This window comes from Eretmochelys imbricata, chromosome 2, assembly GCF_965152235.1.
Source record: "Eretmochelys imbricata isolate rEreImb1 chromosome 2, rEreImb1.hap1, whole genome shotgun sequence".
Classification (NCBI taxonomy): domain Eukaryota; kingdom Metazoa; phylum Chordata; order Testudines; family Cheloniidae; genus Eretmochelys; species Eretmochelys imbricata.
Genome location: NC_135573.1, coordinates 51,373,945 through 51,398,832, shown reverse-complemented (window position 1 = coordinate 51,398,832; position 24,888 = coordinate 51,373,945). Strand labels below are relative to the sequence as shown.

Sequence of the window (24,888 nt, the reverse complement as noted above, 5' to 3'; positions counted from 1 at the left end):
TGTAGAATGAAGAAGGGCTCTAGGTCAAACCAGGTATCGCCTCCAATAATATAAAGAGCTTTTTATCTCTTCAGTTAACTGTTCACTCTGCTGGTTTACATTATTAATTCATTTATTGTTTTCATCAATACTTTGTAATGTACAAAAACTACTTTAAAATACAAAACTGAAGGTAAAAATTTCATTTGGTTGCATAATGGTAATAGAATAAAATAAATGGAAAGATTCATAGCATAGAGGTGATGCCCGCTTACCAATCCATTCTCTTTTTAGCAGTATCAACCACTCCCAAGTTCTGGTAGCTGGTGGATGAGTTAGTTTACTTGCCCATAGGCATCCTGTGCCAGTTGTGACTGGAACACTTTCTATCTTATAAATATTTCAAATTGACCAACATCAAATATTTATTAAATTTATTATTGTTTCAAGTAACCACAACTGTTCTACATTAAAAATATACATTTATTTTTAGAAATAGGGCTCAATTCTACCCACAGTTATGCAGATGGAACTCCCACTAAAGTTGGTGGGAATTGTGTCTGGCTGGCTCAGGGCCGAATCAGGTCTGAACCCATTCTAAATGTAAGTTGTGCTTGGATTTAGCTCAGTGTTTTTTCTGGTGATCTTTGTTTCCATCCAGTTCACCAATTAGCTACTCTAAATATGAATTTGTATTTTCTATAAACTGATCTTCATTATCAAGGTATTCCAAAATAATGTTTCCACCATTATATAATGGACACTCTTGATTGGATAGCCAAGTAGCCAATGTGTGGTCCAATGGCAAAGCTTCTCCAGATGCAGTATGACACAGCCTTAATTTCTGCAAGAAAGGCCCCCCACAAAAAAATCTTGTTGTTAATTCATATTCATGCATGAAGGACAGAAAAAGAATTGTAACATTAAATGAAAATTGCTACCACTGATTTACCTTGGCTGTTGACTTGTTGTTGTCATTTTTAAGGTCTGCTAAGCAAGCTGCAAAATCTACTACTTTGCCAATACTCCACTTACTGCAAAAGAACATGGGTTTGCTCTTCTCCTTGCTTCCCTTAGGTAAAAACACTTGAAAGTAAATTCTTTCTGTCTACAATAAGAAACAGAGAAACATACACTCAGGAGAAACGAACAATCACAAACACACATCTGTTAATTTTGCTGGTCTAAAGAGAATTAAGCTGATACGTACATTATTAATTATAATTATTAATCACTTTATACTGCAGTAATCCCCAAAGGCCTCAGTCGAGATTAGGCTCCCATTGTGCTGCATGCTGTTACAAATACCTATGAAGAGAAAGTCCCTGCCTTGGCTATTAGACAATAATGATCACTTTGAAGAGGAAGAAGGTAGTTTAAAGAGGTAATGCTGGTTGGGCTCCCATGCTGGTGTATGTCAGGAATATGATATGTCACAATACTGTGGAAGACCCAAGCTGGAAGGCAAACAAAAGCCTGCTGGTAGTCATGTACATTGTGGAGCTGATGTGCTTGAGCTCTGATGATAAAGAGCAATCAGTGATATTAGAGGTGCCTGCCAGCACTTTTGTCTAGGCCAGCTTCTCAACCTTCATCTCATCCCTCCTCCCTGTAGGTACCAAAAGGCAGCATGGGGCCTTCCCCATGACTGAAGCATTTATAAGAGAGGGTACTATTACAATCTTTATTTCCTAAAAGATGCATATTTTAAATATGAAGTAAGGGTAACCTGTTTTTTTCTGGTTTGTTTCCCCTTCACACTTGTTTCCCTGGTTTCATCAACTTCTATTTTATGTTCTATAAACACAATAGATAGGTTCGCCTTCGCCAGGTGCCAGCTGAAAGCAAGTAAGCAAGATAAAAAATATTTCTTCTTTTCATTGGTTTTACTTGGGCTTCCCCTAAAAAGAATTCATACCTCCCCACCCACACTACCCCTAAGTCTGTGGGCTTGCCTTCACTGCAGTTAACTCAAGTAATAACTTGAGCGCTGACCCTAACCTGAATTCCGTCCACACACAAAAACCTTTAACTCAAGTGTGGTGCTGCTTTTAACTCAAGTTAGCTGGCCCAAGAGGGGATATAGGCTAAAACTCAAACAAGCGCAATTCATAACCCACTAACATGACCACTCTATAGTTGGATGCAGGATAGTGCCACTCCACTGCCAATAGTCCTCCAATGCTTTCCCACAATTCCTACTGTGTGCCCAGAAAGGACAGACAAGATCTCTCACAATTCACTGGGACAGAATTCAGACAGTGGCTCAGTTTACTGCAATATTAACCATGAGATGTTCCTCCAGAAGTCTCACTGCAACACCTGAGTGAGTACAGTGCCAGGGTAGACTTAGCAACTTGACTGTTATTTCACAATCTGAATACTCTCACTCAAGCCAGGCAAACTCAAGAGGAGTAACTTGAGTTTATTCTGAAGTAAAGACATACCCTGGGAAACAATCTAAAAAAAACCCTAGAAATTTAGAAAAGGCCTGACAAGAAAAACCTGAGGGCTTAACTAGACCAACTTTCCAGCTGTGAGAAGTGATGCGACAGAGAGGGATCCAAGGGACATCTGTCACCAGGCTGAAGGGAGAGTTGGGGAGAATAGCACAGAATGAGGGCTGGGAAGAGAGACTGAGAAGGGAACTGAAGAGAGAGGAGAATTGTGGGTTGGAGTTTAATTGCATCTGTGATAGATTATCACTATTCTAGATGATTAAACAATTAAACTCCAGTTAAGCAAATGAATAATGAAAGGAATTAACATAGAACCATTTGTGCTGTGGGTTACGATCTTTAGAGTCAGGGAGCAGCAATTTAATTTCCTTATAACAAAAAAACCCAAACTCATTATGTTACCTCCTGCATCTCACGACATTAATCACTGTCTCCATTCGTACATCTATTAAAATGGCATAATCTAAGGACTGTGTGGCAAGCAGGACTTCATGTTAAGATTGCTACCTAAACAGGAATTTCTAATTTGTACTCCAAGCATGTGATGATTTGTAGCAGAGAAAAAGAAGTCATAATAGGATTCAGAGAGGGAAGAGCTAAGTTTGTCTTGTTTTACATTTAATTATTATAAAACAAAGACCAATAGTAAAAATGAGGAAATGCATTGTATATGATGTGACCAATATGTAAAATTACAAACTGGTCTAGAATGAAATCTTGTAAGAGGGAAATGGAAAGACGTTTACAAACTAAAAATCCTCCTGACTTGAAAAAAAATGGAGATGTTGCTCTGAATGATCATAGTGAGAAACAATGAAGAATCTGTAAAGTAATGGATGCTGCTGACCTTGGCTATGGTGAGATATGTAGCTCAGCTAAACTGCAGCAGAAGTGTGAACAAATCTTGCTCTCACTCAAAGCTCAGGTCAAGTATGAGCCAGGATTTCTCCTGGCTAGCACAAAGATACACAAATTGCACCCTCCATGCAACCAACCAGGGTCACTGCATCCACATGAGAGGGCAGGCAGTGCTTCAGGGGTTATAGGCTTTAAGACTTGGGCCATGTCTATGCTTCAGCGGCACAACTATGGTAGTGTAGATGCTTCCTTCATTGTCGGAAGGGGTTTTCTGTCAATGTAAGTAATCCATCTCTCTGAGAGGCGGTAGCTAGGCTGATTATGTCTACAGTGGGGATTAAACTGAACTATGTCACACCAGGGCACAAACATTTTTCACAGCCCTTAGTAGTGCAGACCAGGCCTTCTTTTGGGCTGCAATTTGTTCATGGTTAGTGTCGCAGATTAATTTGCTGTTTAAGTAGCAAAATACATGTCCATTTTCTCTCTCACACACAATATAAGAGGATTTGCCTTCAGACAGGAGATTCAGGCCCTGATCCTGCATATGCTGAATTTTACACACAAGTACTCCACTGAGTTCAATGGGACTACTCTTGTGTGTGAAGTTAAGCATAAGTATAAATGACTGTGTTTTCAGGGGCTAATTCAGAAACAAAAATACGTAAACAGAATACTTCTTTTTTAATATTCTTTTTTACTCTCAACGAGAGAGTAAAATTAACAACAGAAGTCTAGAAATCTGTTTATATCCTTAAATAATAGAGTAAATCAGAATCACAGATGTGTTTGAAGGCAACTGCAAGGACTGACCTGTGGCAAGGACTTATCCCCACACGCGTGCATTTTCAGTTTTATTAGTGCCACCTTTGCCGCTGTTTCACTGTTTTTTGCTCCTTTCCGTCTTTTGCTTCTTACTGCCTCTTCCTTTTTAGAATCTGGGGAAAATATTATTTCTGAAAGTTACTGCAAGTCACATTTTCTTTCACTCTGTTACAAATGAAATTACCATTGTGTCTATTGTCACAAAATGTTTAGAGTTCAGTGCACTGGAATAATTTAGATCTGCCTCTATGGGTGTGCCTACACTGCAGCTTTCATCATAACAGAAATTGATATTTAGACTTGATTAACAATAAAATCCAGGGTCCATCAGCTTTGTCCTCATCCTGTATTTGTACGGAAAGGGCAGCCTGGGCCATATCTGGATTTCAGGGCACACTTTAAGGACATCTGACACAGTGTATCATGTACACTCCAAATATAGGAGCAGAGCTATATATAGACACTCACACGTAGGGTTCATCCACTCAAGGAACCTTCGTTCTTTTGACAAGCTTGGACCTCTAGACTAATACAAAAGCTCAAACAGTCCACTGAAGAAAATAATACAATAAATATCCTATCAGCAACTGGGCAACTTGCCTATAATGTCTTTAACTAGCTTCTGGGTAGCAGCCATGCGAGGTTTAGGGGTATCCAGTTTCTCACACTCATGGTCTGACTGATGACGGTGTCTATAAACAATAGAACAGCAAACTCTCATTAGATGTTCCATATGTTAATGACAGAGCGTACGTGTTTCAACTCTTTTCTCTGCTCACCTTAAGCAAAACTGTTTCTTGCAGTAGGGGCATAAAACTGGTAAAAGCTCTTTTCCATTGCAGCCCGTATACGTGCATGGGTAAGATCTGTGTTCGTCCGATTTCATGCTCTCGCTTCTTATATTCACCTAAACATTATTAAGAAACATGCAGTGTAAATAAACATATGTAATGAAAAATAACTTGCATCCTCATCCAACTTGCTTTAGTGCTTTGATTCTGACATTACAGAAAAACAGTAAATTAACTTAGAGTGCTTTAAGGGAAATCTGCAAGCTACAAACAGACACACAAATGCACAAACACACAAAAATTCTCCATTTGCAGCTATGTCAATTGAATGTCCCCAATAACCAGGTTTTGTGGGGTTTTGATGTCTTGCAAAGAAATCACAAATTATCAATTTACCTCAGAACAGCCATGAGAATCCCGGCTTCTATGTTGAAGGCTTAGAATTAAAAGAAAAAAGTCCCCATCACTATCCAAATTTCAAAAAGAAAAAAGAAAATATGAGCGCATATAAGTGTTTGATAAATTGTAATGTAGCAAGGCTTACATCATGATCAAATTTCAACTAAATAACCACTATTCTCTTCCAAAACTTGTACCAGCCTACAGATTTTTATCACCAAGGGGATTGGTTTTAAAACTAAAAGTGTCATATGAAGGTTTAGTTCTCAAAAATTAGGCCCCAATTCAGCAAAGTACTTTTAGTGAAAGGGGCTACTCACATGCTGAAAACTAAGGCCCAGATCCACAAATCAACTTAGCTGGCTAAACCCCAGATCTAATCCCAGTTTTAAGCCCCTCAGTGATCCATAAAACCTCACTCAGCTACTGCCCAACTGTAAACTCGCTCAGCACCTACATTTTTGCTGTAAAAGTTCCCTGGCCACCTCAGTTTCTGCCTCTAGATACATGCATCCAATCTCATGCCTAAACCCCAGCACAATCCACAAAAGGGGGCCAATGGAGGAGCACCTATCTTGCTTGCATAGTCCAATCTGGTAAGCCTGCTCTTAGCATGCCTACCAGCCTGAGATACATTCAAAATCCAGGAAGGAGGCAGGAGGCGCGTGCCTCCCTTATAACTTTCAGCCCAGTGGCTAGAGCCCTCACCCAGGATGTGGCAGACCCAGTCAATAGAGCAGAGGGTCTGGACCCTGGGTCTCTCATCTTCCAGATAGGTGCTCTAATTATCAGGCTAGAGAGACATTCTCACTCCCTCTCGCTGACCCAATGACTATTTAATTATTTCTCCAAAGCAGAACATCTTCAACAGGAGAGACTGAGGAAGACTCACATCAGAATCTTATCTAATTTGAGTGTCACATCAAATATATAGAGAGAACATTTATTTATCAAGATTCTCAGAACTGGAAGCAGAAAGGTAAACGAGTTCATTTGACCACATATTACCAGAAAGCAATAAGAAGGCTATGAGCAGTGAGCTGCTTTATCTGACAGCTTAACTGGAAAAGAAAAGAGCTAAATTTATAGTATGCGTTCCAAGAATTTTAACTCCAACATAGGGAGCTCTAAGTGAGACAACTCTGTTTTGATCTGGCTGTGTACAAAATAGTCTTCCTGTTGACTTAAATTGGAGGTACCAAAAGCACAAGCTGAAGACCAAATATGCCCTATGGAATATGGCCATCTTCTTTGTCTAAGTGCACTCATTCCCAAAAGACCCGGGGAAATAAAATAGGACATTAATAAGAATTCCTGATATTTGTTCCTGAATTTATGCAACAAAAAACTTGTTATCTCCTCTTTTATTAAATCAAAAGTGACACCCTCCTTGATTTTCCTGTTCAGTTTAAAATACTGTAACTTTTCCTTTTTGGTAGTTGGATTCAAGTTTAAGTGTGTCTAAGATCTTATATTATATGATGTCTTACCAAAAAACTCCTGAACAGCCATCACATACAAAGGGCAGAAAATCTGAAACCAAAAGAGAGGGATTTTTAGTTACATAAGGTAATTATTTAGCTAATAGTTTTTAGTCTAGATATTTATAAGGTTAACTACCAATACCCACAAGAAATAAACACAAAATGTCTTCCCTACCAAAGCATTCAAACCAATTTACATTCAGCCCCTTCATACAGTGCCTGCATTAATATTTAATAACTTGGACCAAGTCTTATTTGCCAATTCTACAGACTCAAAAAGTTCAATCTACTTAATAATGTTGTTGTTTTTTTGGTAGCACATCTTAAAACGTGCACAGTATACTCTAGTTTGCTACTGCTACTAACAAAATAAGAGGTAAAATGAAGTGCATGCATGTATATTCTAGGAGTAGGAATTTGAAGTGCATGTCTGTAAGCAGTGCTAACAGGTTTTTTTTTATATAAAATCTATTTAAACAAAAACATAAAGAAAAGCAAGTTGTATTTTATCAGTGTCAGCCAATTTATTATTTATGGCAAGATCACCCTGATCAGTAGCCCAGTTACAGTTTTATGGAGTACAAGGGAGAATCTTTGCTTTTGTACAACTATTATAACATGAGGCACAAACCAATCTTATCTTTTGATATATATTCAGCCCTTAATTCTGTGGCAAATCTAGATATTTAAGCTATTATGTAGAATGATTGGTGCAATCAGTCATATATGAATGCTTTATTTTTTACAGGGGTGAAACCATGTCTAGTACTTAGACCATGGTACTGGGCATCAGTCCAGTTTACTGGGCTCTATTCCTGGTTCTACTGCTAACTTCCTGTATAAACTCAGGCAAGTCACTTAGTCCAGTGTGTCACCTTTACTCATAATGATGAGCACTTACTCATGAAAGTAGTCTCACTGACTTCAACAAGACTGTTCCTATTAACAAATGATTACCAACATGAATAAAGGTTGCACAACTGCACCCCATATCTTTCTATGTGTCAGTTTCCCCATCCGCAAATGGGATTTCAGAATGCAGAGGTGTGATGTTTCCCTAATTAATGTTTGTAAAGCATTATGACAACTTTTAATGAAAGGTGCTATAGGAGTGCAAGGTCTTATAATATACATTTCCCATCAAATCTGGTATTTGCAAAGTGACCTTTTGCCAACCTTTAACAAGACTAAACCTCTCTTCACAGCTTCTGCTGTCTTTATGGCTGTTCCTGAACATGCATTTTTCAGAAAATCTCCCAGTTTTGCACTACCACTGCACCACATCAGCTCCAATGGTGCTAGCACTAGAGCAGACAGGGATAGATTTTTTTTTACAAATGTGTTACCTAAAACTGCTCAGAGCAAAGCTCAACAAGGAGACAGAAAAACATTTGAACCCCATCTACACTAACGCAGCAATGGTGAGAGTTCTCCCAAAAATTGCTGGTGTAAACAAAACAGGGGTAAGTACCACAGTTCTAAAAGAAACGGCAGAAAGTGTGGCCACAAAGCTCCCTATGGCTCTCCTAGCTTGTGTGGTACTATTACACATCTCATTAGGCACTGGAATGGCATTGATTTCAAAGATTCTCCCTTGTCCGCCATAAAACTGTAATGCCAGACCAGGAGGAACGAGGCTGTTAGCCCCATTAACAGCGGCTCTGCAAAGCTAAACTGTTTTTTTTCTTGTTCACTAAACTACACACTTCAGTCCACCTGCTCTAATCCCCATCAAATGGGGCTGGAAATTCTGTCAGCTGTTGAAAACATTATGGTAAAGGAAACAAAAACTATGTCCAGCGAAGGCACCCTTTCCTTAATGACGCTTCAGATGCCGCCCTGTAATCGTAACATGCTTTTAACATGTTCCTCCAAAAACGAATTCCTCCGCATGCTGACGCTGGCAACCTAACTGCCAGGGGCCTCAACCTCTTGTGGAAACAGGCTGTGTGCAGTAACTCACACACACACACGACACTTGCCCTCTGATGACGGGGAGAGAGGACCTCTCGGCCTCAGACCGAGCAGCCTCACTGCACCGTCCTGGGTGCGGGGGCGATGGGCGCACAGGGAGCACCGGCCGCGAGGCTGAGCCCAGCCAGCAGGGGTCAGCGGCGCGCACAGGGTCACCGCCCCCTCGCCCCCGCCACGCCCCCTGCCCATCTGGCCACGCCCCCTCTCGCCAGTCCCTGCCTCTCGCAACGGGTGCCACGCCCCTTGCTAGCTGCCACGTCCCTTTTTACAGCACCAGACTCGCAAGCCTCCCCCCTCCCCGGCGTGTCCCGCCCCAGGCAGCTCGCGCTCGCGGCCCCGCGTGCCCCCTCACCGACCCAGCTGGCCGCAGTGCTCCACCCCGCAGTGCTGCCCGACCGCCAGCTCCGCCATGGCAGCCCCCTGCGCCTGCGCCACGGCGTTGCTCAGCCGGCGCGATTGCGCGGGGATTGCTGGGATATTGCAGGTCTCCTTTCCGCGACTGTCGGAGAGGGGCGGAGTTACCGTCCTTGCGTATACGTCACAGCCCCCACCGCGGGGATTGGCCGGAGGCGCCTTGCGGCGGGGCGGGGCGAGCCGGTGGCGCGTGCGAGGGCGCGGTGGGTGCTGGGAGGGGGGTGGGCGAGGAATGGGGCGGCGGAGGGGAGCGGGCTGTAGGTAGGCTGTGGGGTGGGACTGAGCGGCGGGGCGGGTCCGAGGCATGGGGTGTGGAGTTTGGGGGGGGGTGCGCGGGCTGGAGGAGTCGGGGTGGCCGTGTCTTGGGGAAGGGGGTTCAGTGCTGAGGGGTTCCTGGCAGGGGCCCCACAGTCTTCTCCTCCCCTCCCCGTGGTCCATCCCACGTTACCTAGGGGGGAGGCTCTGTTCTCCTCCCCTTGCACTGGGGACTTCTGAACCGCAGCAGCGAAAGAAGCAGAACCTGGAGCCACCGCGCAGCCGCATGCCAGCAGCTCCTGTGGCGCTGCTGTACCGGTACCGCCCCCAGCCCTGTCTTTCCGCGGGCTGCCTGCAGACCCCCGACAGAGGATGCTAGACGCAGCTGCGTGGAAGGGCTGGGGGAGGTACAGCCGCGCCAGAGGAGCTGCTGGTGTGGGGCTGCCAGGCGGCCCCATGTTCTGCTTCTGCTGTGTCTTTCTGGTAGGGCGTAGCAGCTATAAATATAGGTTTCAGAGTAACAGCCCTGTTAGTCTGTATTTGCAAAAAGAAAAGGAGTACTTGTGGCACCTTAGAGACTAACCAATTTATTGCTCAAATAAATTGGTTAGTCTCTAAGGTGCCACAAATGCTCCTTTTCTTTCAGCTATAAATATGCTACTGGTAAGCTGTACTGGACCATACCACCCTATTTGCACCACGGGCTATCATATAAATAATTGGGGCAGAAGGACTGGACCCTAGGTCTCTTACTTTCCAGGTGAGTGCCCTAACCACGGGGTTTTAGAGTCATTCTCATACTTGCTCTTTGGCTCAATGACTGTTTAATTAGCCAAAGTGGAATAGCTTCAAAAGAGCCTGAGGATGCTCCACCTCAGAGTATCCCATAGCCCAGTGGTTAGGGCACTCTCCTGAGTGGCAGGAGACTGCTGTTCAAATACTTTTGCCTCATCAGGCAAAGGGAGGAATTGAACCTGGGTCTCCCACAGCCTGGGTGAATGCTTTCAGCCCAATGGTTACTTATAAGGAATGTGATGCTTTGATTGTCTCTTTCTCCCACATTTCTTGAAAGAATGGCTTGGGCTCCTAAGCTGTCTGACTCGAAGAGAGGGGTTCCTAGCTGTGGATCACAAGCAGGGATAAGTGCCTAATTCTGGGAGGGGGTGAGGCTTAGAGCACACATTCTCATGAGTATCTCCATTTAGGTAGCTTCCTGCCTAGTGTGCTGGCTTTTGTGGATCCCATTCTTAGGCACCTGTTTCTCCTCATTCATTGTACAAGGATCCTAGGTGCCAAGCCCAGGCTTTGTGGATTTCGGTGATTTTCATAGTACTTAAGTCCCTATGTGGATCTGGGTCTTCCTTCAGTTTCCTTGCCTAATCACCTCTTAGCCTGTCCACTGAGACTATCACTCAGGCTATTAGTTAGTACACGCTTAATGCAGTCTGAACTGCACTGATACTAATAAAAGGCACCAGTCAGAATTGTACTAGTGATATTTACATGTTCATTTTATCAAGGGACCATTATCAAGTATTCTTTCTTATTTGCAAATCTGTCTAAAATACTTGGGTATCAGTTATCATATAACTACTGACCAGCCATCAGACAGTGACATTTCAATCACTATGAACTTTATGTGGATTTGAATACATACTTTAAATGATTAGTTCCTCAAAATGTATGGTGTGAGACCAATTAGGAAGTTGCTAGATGTTTAATGTTTTAGCAATTAATGCTAATGGTAATTTCCTTCAAAGTTAATATTTCACATTTCTCCAGAAAATACACCTATTGCATGAACCCTTTCAGTTATCCTATTTCGTGGTCAGTGCTGCCACATTGGATTTGCATTGTTCCCTGTGTACTGCAGGGATACTGTACAGTCTAATTCCTGATTTTTCAGAAGACCTGAGTTGTAGTCAATGGGAAATAAGGGTGCTTGTCAGCAAATCAGGTCCTAAGCTCCCCGAGGATGGAATTATGCCTTACTATTAAGTATATATTATGGTAAGCATATTATTTCTCCTCAGCAAATAATACTGTAATAGTAGTGCATCTTTCAGCAGAAATTGTTAGTGGTGCTTGTACTGGACAGGTGGTACTACTAATATTTGATACTAGAGCTGTTACTAGTTTCAAAGGGCTGTTGTGAAGACCGTTTATTGTTTGTAAAAAGTTGGAGGTCCTTGGATGACAGGTGCTGTATCCTGACAAGTGCAAAGCAGTTTGATTACTGTCTGACGAATGGCTTTACTAGTGATTTCCTGATCAATATATGAGTTATAATGCAGCAAAACCAGAGAGACTGTCTGATTTTTATAACATGCACAAATACTGTGACTGTGACTCTGTGTGTACGCACTTGGAAGCCCATTAGCACTGATATTTCACAGAGATAGCCTGATCTAAAACTTCACATAAAACTCTGCAAACACTTGGGAAGTTCAGATTTGGATCCAAACTTAATGATTTGGGCAGGGCTTAAATTCAGCTGGAGCCATCCAGAGCAGAGCTCCAGTAAATATTTTCAAACCTGTGGGAGCCCCAGCACCTCCCATGGGACTGAAAGCCCAAGTCCTGGCACGTTCCATGGCACAGAAGCCCTAAACCCCAGCACCTCGCACGGGGCTGAAGCCCTGAGCCCCAGCACCTTGCCCCCCCACGGGGCTAAAGCCCCTCCCGTCAGCACCTCTCCCCCCTGCGGTTTAAATCTTCTTTCAAAGTCGGTGTCCAAAGTACTTTTGTATCAGTTGTGTCCTATGCAGTGACAAATTATAAATTCTATCTGACTTGAATTATTTACTAAAATATTACCAGGCCTGTTTTAAATACTTATTTAGTCATTTGTATTACAGTAATGTCTAAAATCCATAACCAAGGACAAGGTCATACTATACTAGCTGCTGTATATACACATAGTTAGGAACTTATTTACATATAGAACACCTTACATGTCATGGTGCTTTGAATACTGATGATGATAAGTCCCTGTCCCAATGAATTTACAATCTATTTGCCCAATCCTATTCTATTTTATTCAGGTTCTTATACCAGCCTCATCACCATAGTATCTGAGCATCTGCCAGTAGTGCAGTAAGCAACATGATTAACATCTGGCATATGTCTTCCTGTGAACACTTGCTGTCAAAGTACTTGTATTAGGAGTTCCATTGAAGTAAGAGGGCAGACATGTTAATCTGTCCCCTGTTGTGTCTCTTATTTGATTCATGAATCAACAATACACTCTTGGTAATTTAGCTATGTAAAACTGAAATAAGAGTGGTCATCTTTTCTGAAAAAGTTCCCTTTGTGTGTGGTTTGCCCTTTGAGGGGAACCATGGTCTGGTGGTTAGGGCACTAGTCTGGGCACAGGAGACTAGTGTTCAGTTCCCAGCTCTATCATGCACATCTAGTATTCCATGGGCAAGTCACTTAGCCTCTCTGTGCTTCAGTTTCCCCATCATTAAAATGGGACTAATAGTGCTTCCCGACCTCACATAGGTGTGATAAGGCTAAATACATTAAAAGATGAAGTGCTTTGAGATCTACTGATCTATATAAGAAATAGGCATAATTATTAAAAACACTCATTACAGCGTGAGGCTGGAAAATGAAAAATTGCACAAGCTGTTGAGAAACTTTTTAGAAAGCTTTATTTAGTTAGATTCCTAATGGCTTGGGGCAAGGGCTGTGTATTTGTGTGTGGGTGTGGACAAAGCCTAGCTGTGACACATGGCCAGAAAGGGTTAAGCATCCTGCCGGATAAATGACCCAAATTCAACCTTTAGGGACATATTGGTAGATAATGTTTGTGTTTTGTGTGTTTACATATATATTGTTAGAGGTTAACAATGTAACCAGAGAGTCCCTGCCTATGCTGTATTCTGTTAATTCAGAGATCAAAAGGAAATCTTAACATTTAAGTGAACTATAAATATAGTGACATCACTGTATTCATCTCTCTTTAAAATGTTTAGCAAATCACCTCTGAATGGTGGAAAACCAGCAATTGCCTTAGTTAATCCCTATAACTAATTACTGGTGATGCATAGGAAATAGGTCTACTTCAAAGTCTCTATGATTGCCTATTGTTCACCTAAGAACTCCATGCTGTCAAGAGAAGGCCTGGAACTGTATAAAGAAGTCTTGGGTTTTGATGCTTTTTATCTCAGATCTGCTTGATGCTTTATCCAGGGGAAGCTTGAGTCGTAAGACTGAGATCTCCAGTCCCATCTGGATCACTCTGAATATGAACACTGGACTATAATAGGGGTGGGCAAACTTTTTGGCCCGAGGGCCACATTGGGGTTGCGAAACGGTATGGAGGGCCAGCTAGGGAAGGCTGTGCCTCCGCAAACAGCCTGGCCCTCGCCCCCTCCCACTTCCCGCACTCTGACTGCCCCCCTCAGAACCTCCAACCAGTCCAATCCCCCCTGCTCTTTGTCCCCTGACTGACCCCCCGGGACCCCACCCGCTATCCAACCCGCACTCCCGATCCCCGTCCCCTGACTGCCCCGACCCCTATCCACACCCCTGCCCCCTGACAGGCCCCCCAGAACCCCTGACCCATCCAACCCCCTCCCCACTCCTTGTCCCCTGACCGCCCCCTCCCAGGACCCCACCCCCTATCCAAGCCCCCCTGTTCCCCCCCTGGGATCCCCTCCAACCCCCACCTCCCCTGCTCCCTGTGTCCTGACCACCCCCTTCCCCTCACCTCCATCCCAACCAACTGCACTCTGTTCCCTGACTGCCCTCCCCCCCCCTCCCGGGACCTCCTGCCCCTTACCTTGCCGCTCAGAGCGGCAAGACAGGCTTATTTGAAAGTCTGGGAGGTGGACGGGTGCAAGCTGCGTTGCCCGCGTGGTGGCGTAGCTGCAGGAGAGGGGGGACAGCGGGGGGAGGGGCTGGGGGCTAGCCTCCCTGGCCAGGAACTCAGGAGCCAGGTAGGACAGTCCCATGGGCCGGATGTGGCCCGCGGGCCGTAGTTTGCCCACCTCTGGACTATAACCTATGGACTACTTCTGAAAGAACTCTTTGCAACTACAAAGGTCACCATCTCTGCTATGAATCTGATTTCAGAACCGTACTCATATCTGTATGTATATTGATCTTTTAACCAATACTCTCTCTCTCTTTTCCTTTTTATTAAATTTTAGCTTAGTTAATAAGGATTGGCTGTAAGCATGTATTTGGGAAAGATCTGGAATATTCCTTAACCTGGGAGGTAATGTGTCCGATCCTTTAGGATTGGTAGAACTTTCTTATATGATGAATAAGATTTTCAGTAATCCTCATCATATTTGACTTGGGTGTCTGGGTGGAGGTCTAAGGTTGGGCTGCTTTAAAGGAACTGTGTGTTGGCTTCTGGGTAACCAGTAAGGTATTATAGAAGCTGTTTGTGCTGGCTTGGTAAATCTAAGTATTGGAATATCCACCAGCTTTGGGGATTGTCTCCCCATTCTTTGCAGTTTACCTTAATTGAGTAACCTCAGTATGGCTCCCTGGGTCCCCGGTCACACTAGCACATAAGGAATGTAATTGGAATGTAAAGAATAAAGGTGAATTGGGCACTTACCGCCTTAAGAATAAGGTTATTAAATTCCTTTCAAATAACATTGTATAAAATTGTGGAAGTCAAACTTATTTATTTTCTATTTTATTAATTTTTGTTTTACCCTTTTGGTCTGAAATTGTGCAAATGGAAGTTTTTGTTCAGTAATAATAAAACTACTATTACTGCAGAGAAGAGCATGTAAAGAATATTGTGAATATTAATAAATAACTGTATTGTGTAACATTCTAATTATGCAATGTTATTAAAGATTGTGTGACTGTCAAAGGCATGTTTCAAATCCACAAGCATCTGTGCATAGCTCATGAGAAAGGAATACATAAGAGCATAATAAATAGATACTTTGCTCTGTGCCAGCTCTGCTCCCTAACAGGTCTTTATTGTAACATGGCATATGTGACCACAGGGAATGTGTACGTAGGTTGTTCCTCATATGGATCAGCTGAAACGTGTGATGATAGAGCAGTGTGACACCACAACTAGGCCTACTGTAACTGGTGAGCCCGCACAGCACTGAACGTAGAGCACTGTGTAATGCCAGCAGACCCCAGTTGTCGGTGGGCAGGATCGAACCTGGGACCTCTGGAGCTTAGTGCTTAAAAGCTGTTAGCTAAGGCTACAGAGCAGACTCATTTTCTCCCTCTCTAAGTGGTCTTGGTGCCACAAGATGGGACAGAACACCACACCCAGGACAACTGCGCCATCTGTACTCTACACTATGAAAGCTACCCAAAAGTCAGTAATGAGTGCAATTGAAATGTTGATGAACATGGTTTAACTGCAAGCATAACCAAAGACAAACTGTTCAGCACCATTTTAGAACCCATGGTTAACCAACTGATCGGGTGCATTGTTGTCCATTTCTCTGCACCCAGATCTGCTCTTCTGTTCCCTCCACCCTCCTAGTCTGCTCCTCAAGACCTATATGTATGTGCATACAGCCCCTCACTGTGCTCCTCCAGCCCATATGCATATACATATTGTCCTGGGGTCTCCAGGAATTAAAATTAATCTTTAATTAAGGATTGTGTCATTGATGAAACCTCCAAGAATACATCCAACCAACATTAGCAACTCTAATGTACTTTCTGCCCAATGCCTTTCTTCCTGCTCATCCACCCCCTCACCTGTTATTCCTCCTCCTGAGTTTCTTATCATAGAATCATAGAAAATTAGAGTTGGAAGAGACCTCAGGAGGTCATCTAGTCCAACCCCCTGCTCAAAGCAGGACCAACCCCAACTAAATCTTCCCACCCAGGGCTTTGTCAAGCCGGGCCTTAAAAACCTTTAAGGATGGAGATTCCACCACCTGTCTAGGTAATCCATTCCAGGCTTCACCACCCTCCAAGTGAAATAGTTTTTCCTAATATCCAACCTGGACCTCCCCCACTGCAACTTGAGACCATTGCTCCTTGTTCTGTCATCTGCCAGCACTGAGAACAGCCTCGCTCCATTCTCTTTGGAACCCCCTTTCAGGTAGTTGAAGGCTGCTGTCAGATTCACTTCACTCTTCTCTTTTGCAGACTAAATAAGCCCAGTTCCCTCAGCCTCTCCTTGTAAGTCATGTGCCCAAGCCCTGTAATAATTTTCATTGCCCTCCGCTAGACCCTCTCCAATTTGTCCACATCCTTTCTGTAATGGGGGCCCAAAACTGGATGCAATACTCCAGATGTGGCCTTACCAGTGCTGAACAGAAGGGAATAATCTCTTCCCTCAATCTGCTGGCAATGCTCCTACTAATGCAGCCCAATATGCCATTAGCCTTCTTGGCAACAAGGGCACACTGTTGACTGATATCCAGCTTCTCATCCACTGTAATCTCCAGGTCCTTTTCTGCAGAACTGTCGCTTAGACAGTTGAGCCCCAGCCTGTAGCAGTGCACGGGATTCTTCTGTTCTAAGTGCAGGATTCTGCACTTGCCCTTGTTGAACCACATCAGATTTCTTTAGGCCTAATCCTGCAATTTGCCTAGGTCACTCTGGACCCTCTCTCTACCCTCCAGCGTAGCTACCTCTCCCCCCAGCTTGATGTCATCTGCGAACTTGCTGAGGGTGCAATCCATCCCATCATCCAGATCATTAATGAAGATGGTGAACAAAACCGACTCCAGGACTGACCCCTGGGGTACTCCACCTGATACCAGCTACAACTAGACAATGAGCTGTTGAACACTACCTGTTGAGCCCAACAATCTAGTCAGCTTTCTATCGACCTTATAGTCCATTCATCCAATCCATACTTTTTTAACTTGCTGGGAAGAATACTGCAGGAGAACGTATCAAGTTTTGCTAAAGTCAAAGTATCTCATGTCCACTGCTTTCCCCATATCCACAGAGCCAGTTATCTCATGATAGACGGCAATCAGGTTGGTCAGGTAAGGCTTGCCCTTGGTGAATCCATGTTGACTGTTCCTGATCACCTTCCTGTCCTCCAAGTGCTTCAAAATGGATTCCTTGAGAACCTGCTCCATAATTTTTCCAGGAACCGAGTGAGGTGAGGCTGACTGGCCTGTAGTTCCCCGGATTCTCCTTCTTCCCTTTTTAAAAGATGGGCACTATATTTGCCTTTTTTGAATGTTCTGGGACTTCCCCTGATCCCCAGGAGTTTTCAAAGATAATGGCCATTTGCAATCACCTCAGCCAACTCCCCCAGTGCCCTTGGGTGCATGGCATCCAGCCCCATGGACTTGCGCATGTCCAACTTTTCTCAATGCTCCTTAACCTGTTCTTTCACCACTGAAAGCCACTTCTCTGCCCACCCCCTCTTCCGCTCAGCTCTCTGCTCTCTTCCCCCCATCGCCCATCTATCTTGCACAGGGATTGCGAACCAGCGATCAGAGAGGTGGCGCTGCAGGCTGGGGCTCCAGCTGCCTCTTTTACCCCCGGGGCGCTGCCAATGGAGGGGAACATAACTGAACCAGGCTCTGCAGGCAGGCAGGGCAGGGTGAGTCCCACAGTAACAGCTCGAGGTCGGGGACGCTGGTCCCTGGCCTGGGGCAGAGCCACCGCCGTCTACAGCCCCGCTTGGGGGCCAGGGGAGGGAGCAGCCGGGCGGGGTGTCACCCGGGACAGCCACCTCGCCCACGGCGCATGCGCAGAGAGGGTCTACAGGGCTGGGAAAGGCGGCGTCTCCTGTGACACCTGGCCCAGGTGTGGGGCGCGTCACGTGGCCCCGCCGCCGCCCTGCCCGGCAGCTTCCGCCTCCTCCCAGCGCTGCTCGGGCCGGCCAGTCGGGAAATGCCCGGGCCGCTGGCGGCTCGCTGAGCGACTCCCAGGGGCTGCAGCGCCGAGCCCGGAGCGCCCGCGCCGTCATGAGTAAGCTCGGCAAGCTGTTCAAGGGAGGCGGCCCCGGGCGCCCTAAGGGGCGCGCGGGCCCCACGCCCCAGGAGGCCTTAGCCCGGCTGCGGGAGACCGAGGAGATGCTCGCCAAGAAGCAGGAGTACCTGGAGACCAGGATCCAGAGGGAGCTGGCCGCGGCCAAGCAGCACGGCACCAGGAACAAGCGAGGTGAGCCCAGCCCCCGCCCCCCCAGCCAGGGGCTTCCCCCCTGGCTCGCCCCCGCGGTCACTGGCCAGCCCGCGAGGAGACCCCTGCCCCTACAGGGGGGCCTGCGAAAGCTGCCGCTGGGCACCTGTTGGGAGCTGTACTGCAGGTGCTGGGAAGTTGGCGGTGAGGGGAAGCTTAGCCAGCTGCTATTCTCGGGCCCGGGCTGCTGCGGGGCATTGGTGGCCTTTGCAGGGCAGTGTGATGCAGAGAGATCGCTGGCTTTCAATGTAAATGCCTTCTAGGCATGTCAGCTTGTTTGAGTGGAAAGCTATGTCTATATTGCACATGACAACACCAGAAGCCGCTGAATTTGGGTGTAATTCTCTCTGTTAGAGTGTGTACGTGTATATAGGGCGGCGCAGGGATAGCTTCATTTTAGTTTATCCATCAACATGACATTTTAAATAAGCTTAATATCCTGCATGAGTTTAGATACTTCCATGTAGAGACCAACTATGTATCAATATTCATTGTATTCCTTTTTATGCCATATTTTGGTACAGAGAAAAAAAGAGAAGATGGAAGGTTTTGTAGGGAGTATTGGCTCATGCTAGAGTCTAATCTATTTTATAACTTGCATGTGCATGGTGTTTGGTTTCTTTTATGACTTCCTAGAGCCTTTCCAGCTAAACAGTAAAAATGTTTGGGTGTGTGAAGTCAGAGGAGTTGTGTTTTCATGTTTGTACACTAGTGCTTTACAAGAAAAGATTTGTGTAATCAATGCTTTTCAACTTAATCTGTTCTATGCTCACAATTACTAAATTATCTTGCCCTTAAATAACTTATTAACTATGGGCCAGATTGTGAGGCCCTTATGGATATTGAATAGTACTTTGCACTCTACATTCTGTTGACATCAGTGGGATGTACTTGTGGTGCCAAGGATTGTTCGACATAAATAAGAGCAGCACAGTCCCGCCTTAGGGCGGTGAAATAAAGCACCAGCCTTGCAGCAGAGACATAGTAGCCTCCATTGCTGACGTACCTGAGCATCTCTCATCTATTTACAGATTTATTCTTACAACACTATGGGGAGGTTGGGGAAACGTTTACAGATGTGTATAAATGGATTAAATGATAGGAAGTCTACGGTAGAACTGGGAAATGACCCCACATTTCTCTACATGGAGCCTCAATCACTGACCATTTTTCTTCGTTTAGCTGTGGGAACTAATCCGTATTGGGGGAGCGGGATAGTATGGGCTTGATCCTGCTCCTACTGAAGTCAGTGAAAAAAATCCTATTAATTTCTGAGAGTGCAGGAGCAGGCTTTCTGTTGCCTTGATAAATAATTGAATTTCAAAAGCAGGGAAACCTGAGCACCCTTAGAAATAAGTTGACTAGAGTTGCAACAAGCTGTTTTTTCAGAAAATTTAGCCCCTTTAAACTCCAGTGTTCTAGCTCAGCACTTTTAACAGCTCAGTGATGAGATTTTTAACTGTTTCTGAGCCAACCATGGTGCTGAAATTATAAAGTAATCTTCAGTACAGGAACCACTGCCTTGAAATATATTCCTCCTTCCCCAAATACCATGAGAGGCAGTGTTGTTGTAGCTGTGTTGGTTCCAGGATATTAGAGAAACAAGGTGGGTGAGGTTATATCTTTTATTGGAACAACTTCTGTTGGTGAGAGAGAGACAAGCTTTTGGATTTGACAAGATCTTTTTATATCTGAAATTTAATATACCACTAAAATTGTGCTATGTTAGTAGGCAATCTGGTCCTTATTTCAGTGGTGGGTTTTCCCCTTTAGTTGATCTTTCTACTGATGAATAATTTTAAAGGCTAATGTCATGTAATTTAAATATATAGGAGGATACTTTGGGGAAGTCTCATAGAAGGCTACTTATTAAGGGTAGTCTGTGCTTTAGGTTTACTGTACTTTTCTCTAAGGATTATTAGGAGTTAAAGATTTTAATTAAAAAGGACAACTAGGTAGATAACTGTATAAGAACAACAGGATAGTGAGTAAAGTCAACACAATAGAACCTTGCACGAATGACTGAGAACCACTGATTTACAGTATCTCAATCTTTCCAGACTACTGTATCCCTTTCAGGAGTCTGATTTGTCTTGTGTACCCCAAGTTTCACCTCACTTAAAAACTATTTGCTTACAAAATCAGACCTAAAAATACAAAAAGTCACAGCACACTATTACTGAAAAATTGCTTACTTTCTCATTTTGTCATTTGTATGGAATTTTAGCTAGTGCTTTTTATGTAGCCTACTGTAAAACTAGGATAGTATCTAGATGAGTTGATGTACACTCTGAAAGACCTCTGTGTACTCCCAGGCAGGAGCGGCAGGTTTGTATAACTTTTGGTGGTGCCCAGAACGGGTCCATGTCGTGTCCATGTTCCCCTGCCACCTGCCTAAGGCTCTAGGAGGGAGTTTGGGTGTGGGAGGGATAGGGCTCTGGGAGGGAGTTTCGGTGTGGGTGTGGGCTCTAGGCTGGGGGGTGGGGTGCAGGAGGGGGTGAGGGGGACAGGCACTTGGAGGGAATTGGGGTGTGGGGTCTGGGCAGGGGGTTGGGGTGCAGGAGGGGGAGTGAGCTCTGGGAGGGAGTTTGGGTGTGGGGGCAGGGGATTGGGGTGCAGGGGGCAGGCTCTGGGAGGGAATTGGGGTACAGGCTAGGGCAGGGAGTTGGGGTGTGGGAGTTGGGCTCTGGGAGGGAGTTTGGGTGTGGGGACTGGGCTGGGGCAGGGGTTGGGGTGCAGGAGAGGGTGAGTGGTGCAGCGCTTACCTTGGGCAGCTCCTGTAAGCGACCAGCACCCCGCTCTGGCAGCAGCTCCTAGGTGTGGGGCCAGAGGGGTTTCCATATGCTGCTGCCCGCAGGCACCGCCCCTGCGGCTCCCATTGGCCACAACTTGGAGCGTGGGCAGTGCATGAAGATACGCCTCCCGGAAGGGGCCGGCATGTCCCTGTGGCCCCCCCCAGAAGGAAGTGAACTGGAGTAGAAGCCATCTTAGCCCCATTGCGCTGCCGGTGGTGGCGGCGGGGGCCCTGGGCCCTTTTAAATTGCCCTGGGGACGCTCTGGGGGAGGCACGCGGCGGTGGCAGGCTGAGCTGGGGGAGAGACCCAGCTCCGAACTTCGGTGGAGCTTGGCTCTTGTGCTTTCAGATTAGTGAACCACGGGCCAATAAAATTCGCCACCCCTGCCCCCAGGGGTACACGTACCCTGGTCGAGAATCATAGATGTAAATGACTGAAATTTGCAAATCAGCTAGTGAACAAATAAAGAAAAAAAACAAGTATGCTATCTTCCAAAATATATCCCTTTCCTTTGTTTTGAGCATTGGGTGTTTTAATTATCACTGATAATATTTAATAACATACTAGTCAATATACTGTGGTATATTTTGCAAAATATTTAGTTGAAAGGAAAATAGATAATACCTAAGTAATCTTGTTACATGAACTGGAACTATAAGAAACTGAGTACAAGTTTGATTTTACTTTGCTTAGCTGGGGTTAATATGTCGTGGGGGAGTGGGCATTGGGAACCATTTCGTTTGTAATTGCATGATCTGAGAGGCCTTATGTACCTAAAATAGGAGTGTATGAGACAGGAGCAGGATGTACACTGCAGAAATTTTGCACATCCCATACAGAATGCATACTGGCTGAATAGGAATGACCTCATTAGATTCCAGGTGAGTGAGTCTGAGCTTAACAATACTAACATTAGTGAGGTCCCATTCAGGCCCCAGTTCTTCATGAGCTCAAAGGATTCCTGAAAAGACTTTGCATAACATCAGCTGCCCAAGAAGTGTGACTTACGAACTATAATAGATTAGCTACGCAAATAGAAAGATATTGGAATCTGTCATCTTCCTCACTGATAACTGTTGAGAATACAGCTAATTCCTGCATTTTAGTCTGAAGGTAGCTACAAATGTAGTTCTAAATGACTTCCACCTTTCCATGCTAATATCTCATTGCAGCTACATGAACTGTGCGGGTTTTCTCTCTGGCGAGGATACAAGTGAAACATTTTGGAATTCTTTCTGTGTTGGTGCTTTCATTACAAGCTTTGGTTCCTTCCACAACAGCTTTGCAATCTCTCTGTGCACCATGTACAATCACCTGTTTGTACTAAATTTCTTTGCAGACTCGTTGTGCCACATCCTTCGCTCCATTGACCTGAGTCAATTTGCACTACACCTATTGACCCCTGTTGTGGTCTGGCCTCTTTTTTTTTTTTTTTTTTTCAGCATGCAGAGAGAACCAAAGAAATTGAAAAGAATGTGAACCAGTCACTCCTTGATCTGCACAAGCTGGCAACTGACAAGAATGACCCTCATTTGTGTGACTTTAAAGGATAGAAAATGATCTAAAATATAATTTTAGAAATTGAATAGGTTTGAGATAGGGGAGGAAGGTGAAGTTATTGGGAAGATGCAAGCTCCATGTCTGTTACCATTGCATTCTCTTCATACTTCTAGATCAGCAGTTCAAATCTAGCTGCAGGTCAGGAGTGGCCAGAAGTGGTTATTACTTGATAGTGATGTGCTTGCCCACATAGAATGCATTGGTGTTCTCTGTGCAGTGTTTTGTGGAGTGGTTTCCACATCACAAAAACCACCATCCCCTACAATTTCAGCAGAGAAACCAAGGACTGAATGAGCATATAGAATGAAACAACCTTCTCATGGCAGAGGTGATATCTCCAGTTCAGACTTGAGATCCACTGATGAGGTAGGTTGGGGAAGTCTGCAATGCTGCTGCCTGGGCTACATTATTTAATTAGATTGTGGTCTCAATCTGGCACCTTCTATGAACCCTCAGAATTGATTGAAAAGAAATTGAACAAGTAAAAAGGGGATAATCTTCTTTCGTGACTAGGAACAAAGTTTAACTAGAGAGCCAAAAGTCATACAGCAGTGATGACAAACCCTAGGTAGAGGCATGGGATAACAACAATCTTAGGACATTACTAATAGACCCTGCCGCAAATGTTATGTTGATGCATTTGGGCATGCCTGGTGTTCTGGCATTCCTTGTAAATGACTTAGTTGTCATAAGGTTACTGACATTGAACAATGATGCAACAGTTTCATGTTACCGCAAAACAAGTCCATCATTCCAATAGCAGGGAGTATGTCTGATGAGGATTGAAGTGGATTGGTAGAGCTATGTGGGGAAACTTTCCCAGCACCCTGACTGTACCATGTGTTACAGCCAGCATTCCTAGTCCTTCATTTTCTTATTTTTTTTTTTAAAAAGCATCAAGCCCGGAATTGTCATGTGCTATTTGTTACAAATACACAATCTTCTCTCTCAAGTTTTTAAGAATTATGGGCCTGATCCTGATGTCACTTACTCTGGTGTCATTTCATTGGCTTCTCAAGTTACTCCTTATTTGCACCAGCGGGAGATTAAAATCTGACCCACTGGGTAAAAGAGAGCTGTTAATCAGTACTCTTACAGAACAGATCTTGTGGGAGGCACACGTTGCTCACTGCCTAACATACCTCTTAATTTGAGAGCCCTAAGGACAGACAAATTTGTGCCAAATACCTAGTCTGATAAAGTGAGAAATTTTCTGTAGCATTTTTATGAAGTTTGTGTGCTTCAGTTTCCCTCATTCATTGAATTGCTACTCACTAGGGGCAAAAGGTTTAACACTGCTCTGGGAACAGCACAGGAGACAGGTGTTTGTGTGTCAGCTCCCTGCCTGGGTGGAATAAACAGACATTAAGGAACTTGCTGAAATTGACCCAGATCAACAAGGGGTCCAGAGAGACAATGCAAGCACCAATGACTCAACACCCGGAAGCTCCTGCCTGCGGGGATTGTGAACTCTGCATAGACCTGCCTGGAGAACAAAGGACTGAGCCTCAACCAGGAGATGATAAAGAGCTGGCCTCTGGAAGAGGCTGAAGCTCTTTATGGGTCTGACTAAGGAAGTCAGCGAGAGACCGAGCTTGAAAATGGAGTTCACTACAGCTTGGCTGGTGAATTGCTCTGGCTTGACCAGAATGGATTTATGCTTTAAGCGTTATTTCTCTATCCTAACCTAAGGACTTCCAGTGCTGTGTTCCAATAAATCCTACTCTGTTTTGAAAATGTCTGGGATGTCATAGCAAATACTTACTGGCTGGGCTGCATAAGTCCCTGGAAAGTGTACAAGTCTCTATCAGACTCTATTTGCCACAGTTGGACTTGCTGAGCAAAGCTCATGGTGTGAAGCAGGGTTGCTGGAGCCCAGTAGCTCAGTCTAGGAGGCAGTGAGGATGCGTGGCCTACCCTTAAGGAAGACTGGGGCCCTTTGGGGGTCTGGCACACTGAAAGGTCGAAGAGACTGTTGAAAAGCTGGGGTGTAGCA

General features: G+C 44.7%; 2 protein-coding genes across 5 annotated transcripts in view; one reads left to right on the top strand and one right to left on the bottom strand.

Moving 5' to 3' along the window:
- Positions 1–94: 94 nt before the first annotated feature.
- ZFAND1 (zinc finger AN1-type containing 1) lies at positions 95–21,398 on the bottom strand. Of its 3 annotated transcripts, none has more exons than XM_077810080.1 (8): positions 21,303–21,398; positions 6,802–6,844; positions 5,309–5,348; positions 4,901–5,028; positions 4,722–4,813; positions 4,110–4,234; positions 932–1,087; positions 95–823 (listed from the first exon to the last, which is right to left on the bottom strand). In XM_077810080.1, the coding sequence occupies exons 1-8, from the start codon at positions 21,376–21,378 to the stop codon at positions 653–655; spliced, it is 831 nt and encodes a 276-aa protein (XP_077666206.1). In that variant the 5' UTR covers positions 21,379–21,398; the 3' UTR covers positions 95–652. The 3 variants fall into 3 exon arrangements, with proteins under 3 accessions (XP_077666206.1, XP_077666207.1, XP_077666208.1); XM_077810081.1 differs by lacking the exon at positions 21,303–21,398 and adding an exon at positions 9,126–9,271; XM_077810082.1 differs by lacking the exons at positions 5,309–5,348; positions 21,303–21,398 and adding an exon at positions 9,126–9,224.
- CHMP4C (charged multivesicular body protein 4C) overlaps positions 18,324–24,888 on the top strand; it is a 21,636-nt gene continuing 15,071 nt past the window's right edge. For both annotated transcript variants that reach the window (XM_077810083.1, XM_077810084.1), the window contains exon 1: positions 18,324–18,519. In XM_077810083.1, coding sequence (XP_077666209.1) covers positions 18,324–18,519 — 196 coding nt within the window. The remainder of the gene's footprint in view (positions 18,520–24,888) is intronic.

What these genes read in the sequence shown, in the direction of transcription:
- ZFAND1 (XM_077810080.1), bottom strand. Translation starts at nt 21,378, where the DNA reads ATGGAAACCCCTCTGGCCCCACACCTAGGAGCTGCTGCCAGAGCGGGG. An exon ending in ATTCTCATGGCTGTTCTGAG is followed by an intron (nt 5,029 to 5,308) that starts GTAAATTGATAA and finishes AATAATGTTTAG; the next exon opens with GTGAATATAAGAAGCGAGAG. An exon ending in GCTAGTTAAAGACATTATAG is followed by an intron (nt 4,235 to 4,721) that starts GCAAGTTGCCCA and finishes TATTTTCCCCAG; the next exon opens with ATTCTAAAAAGGAAGAGGCA.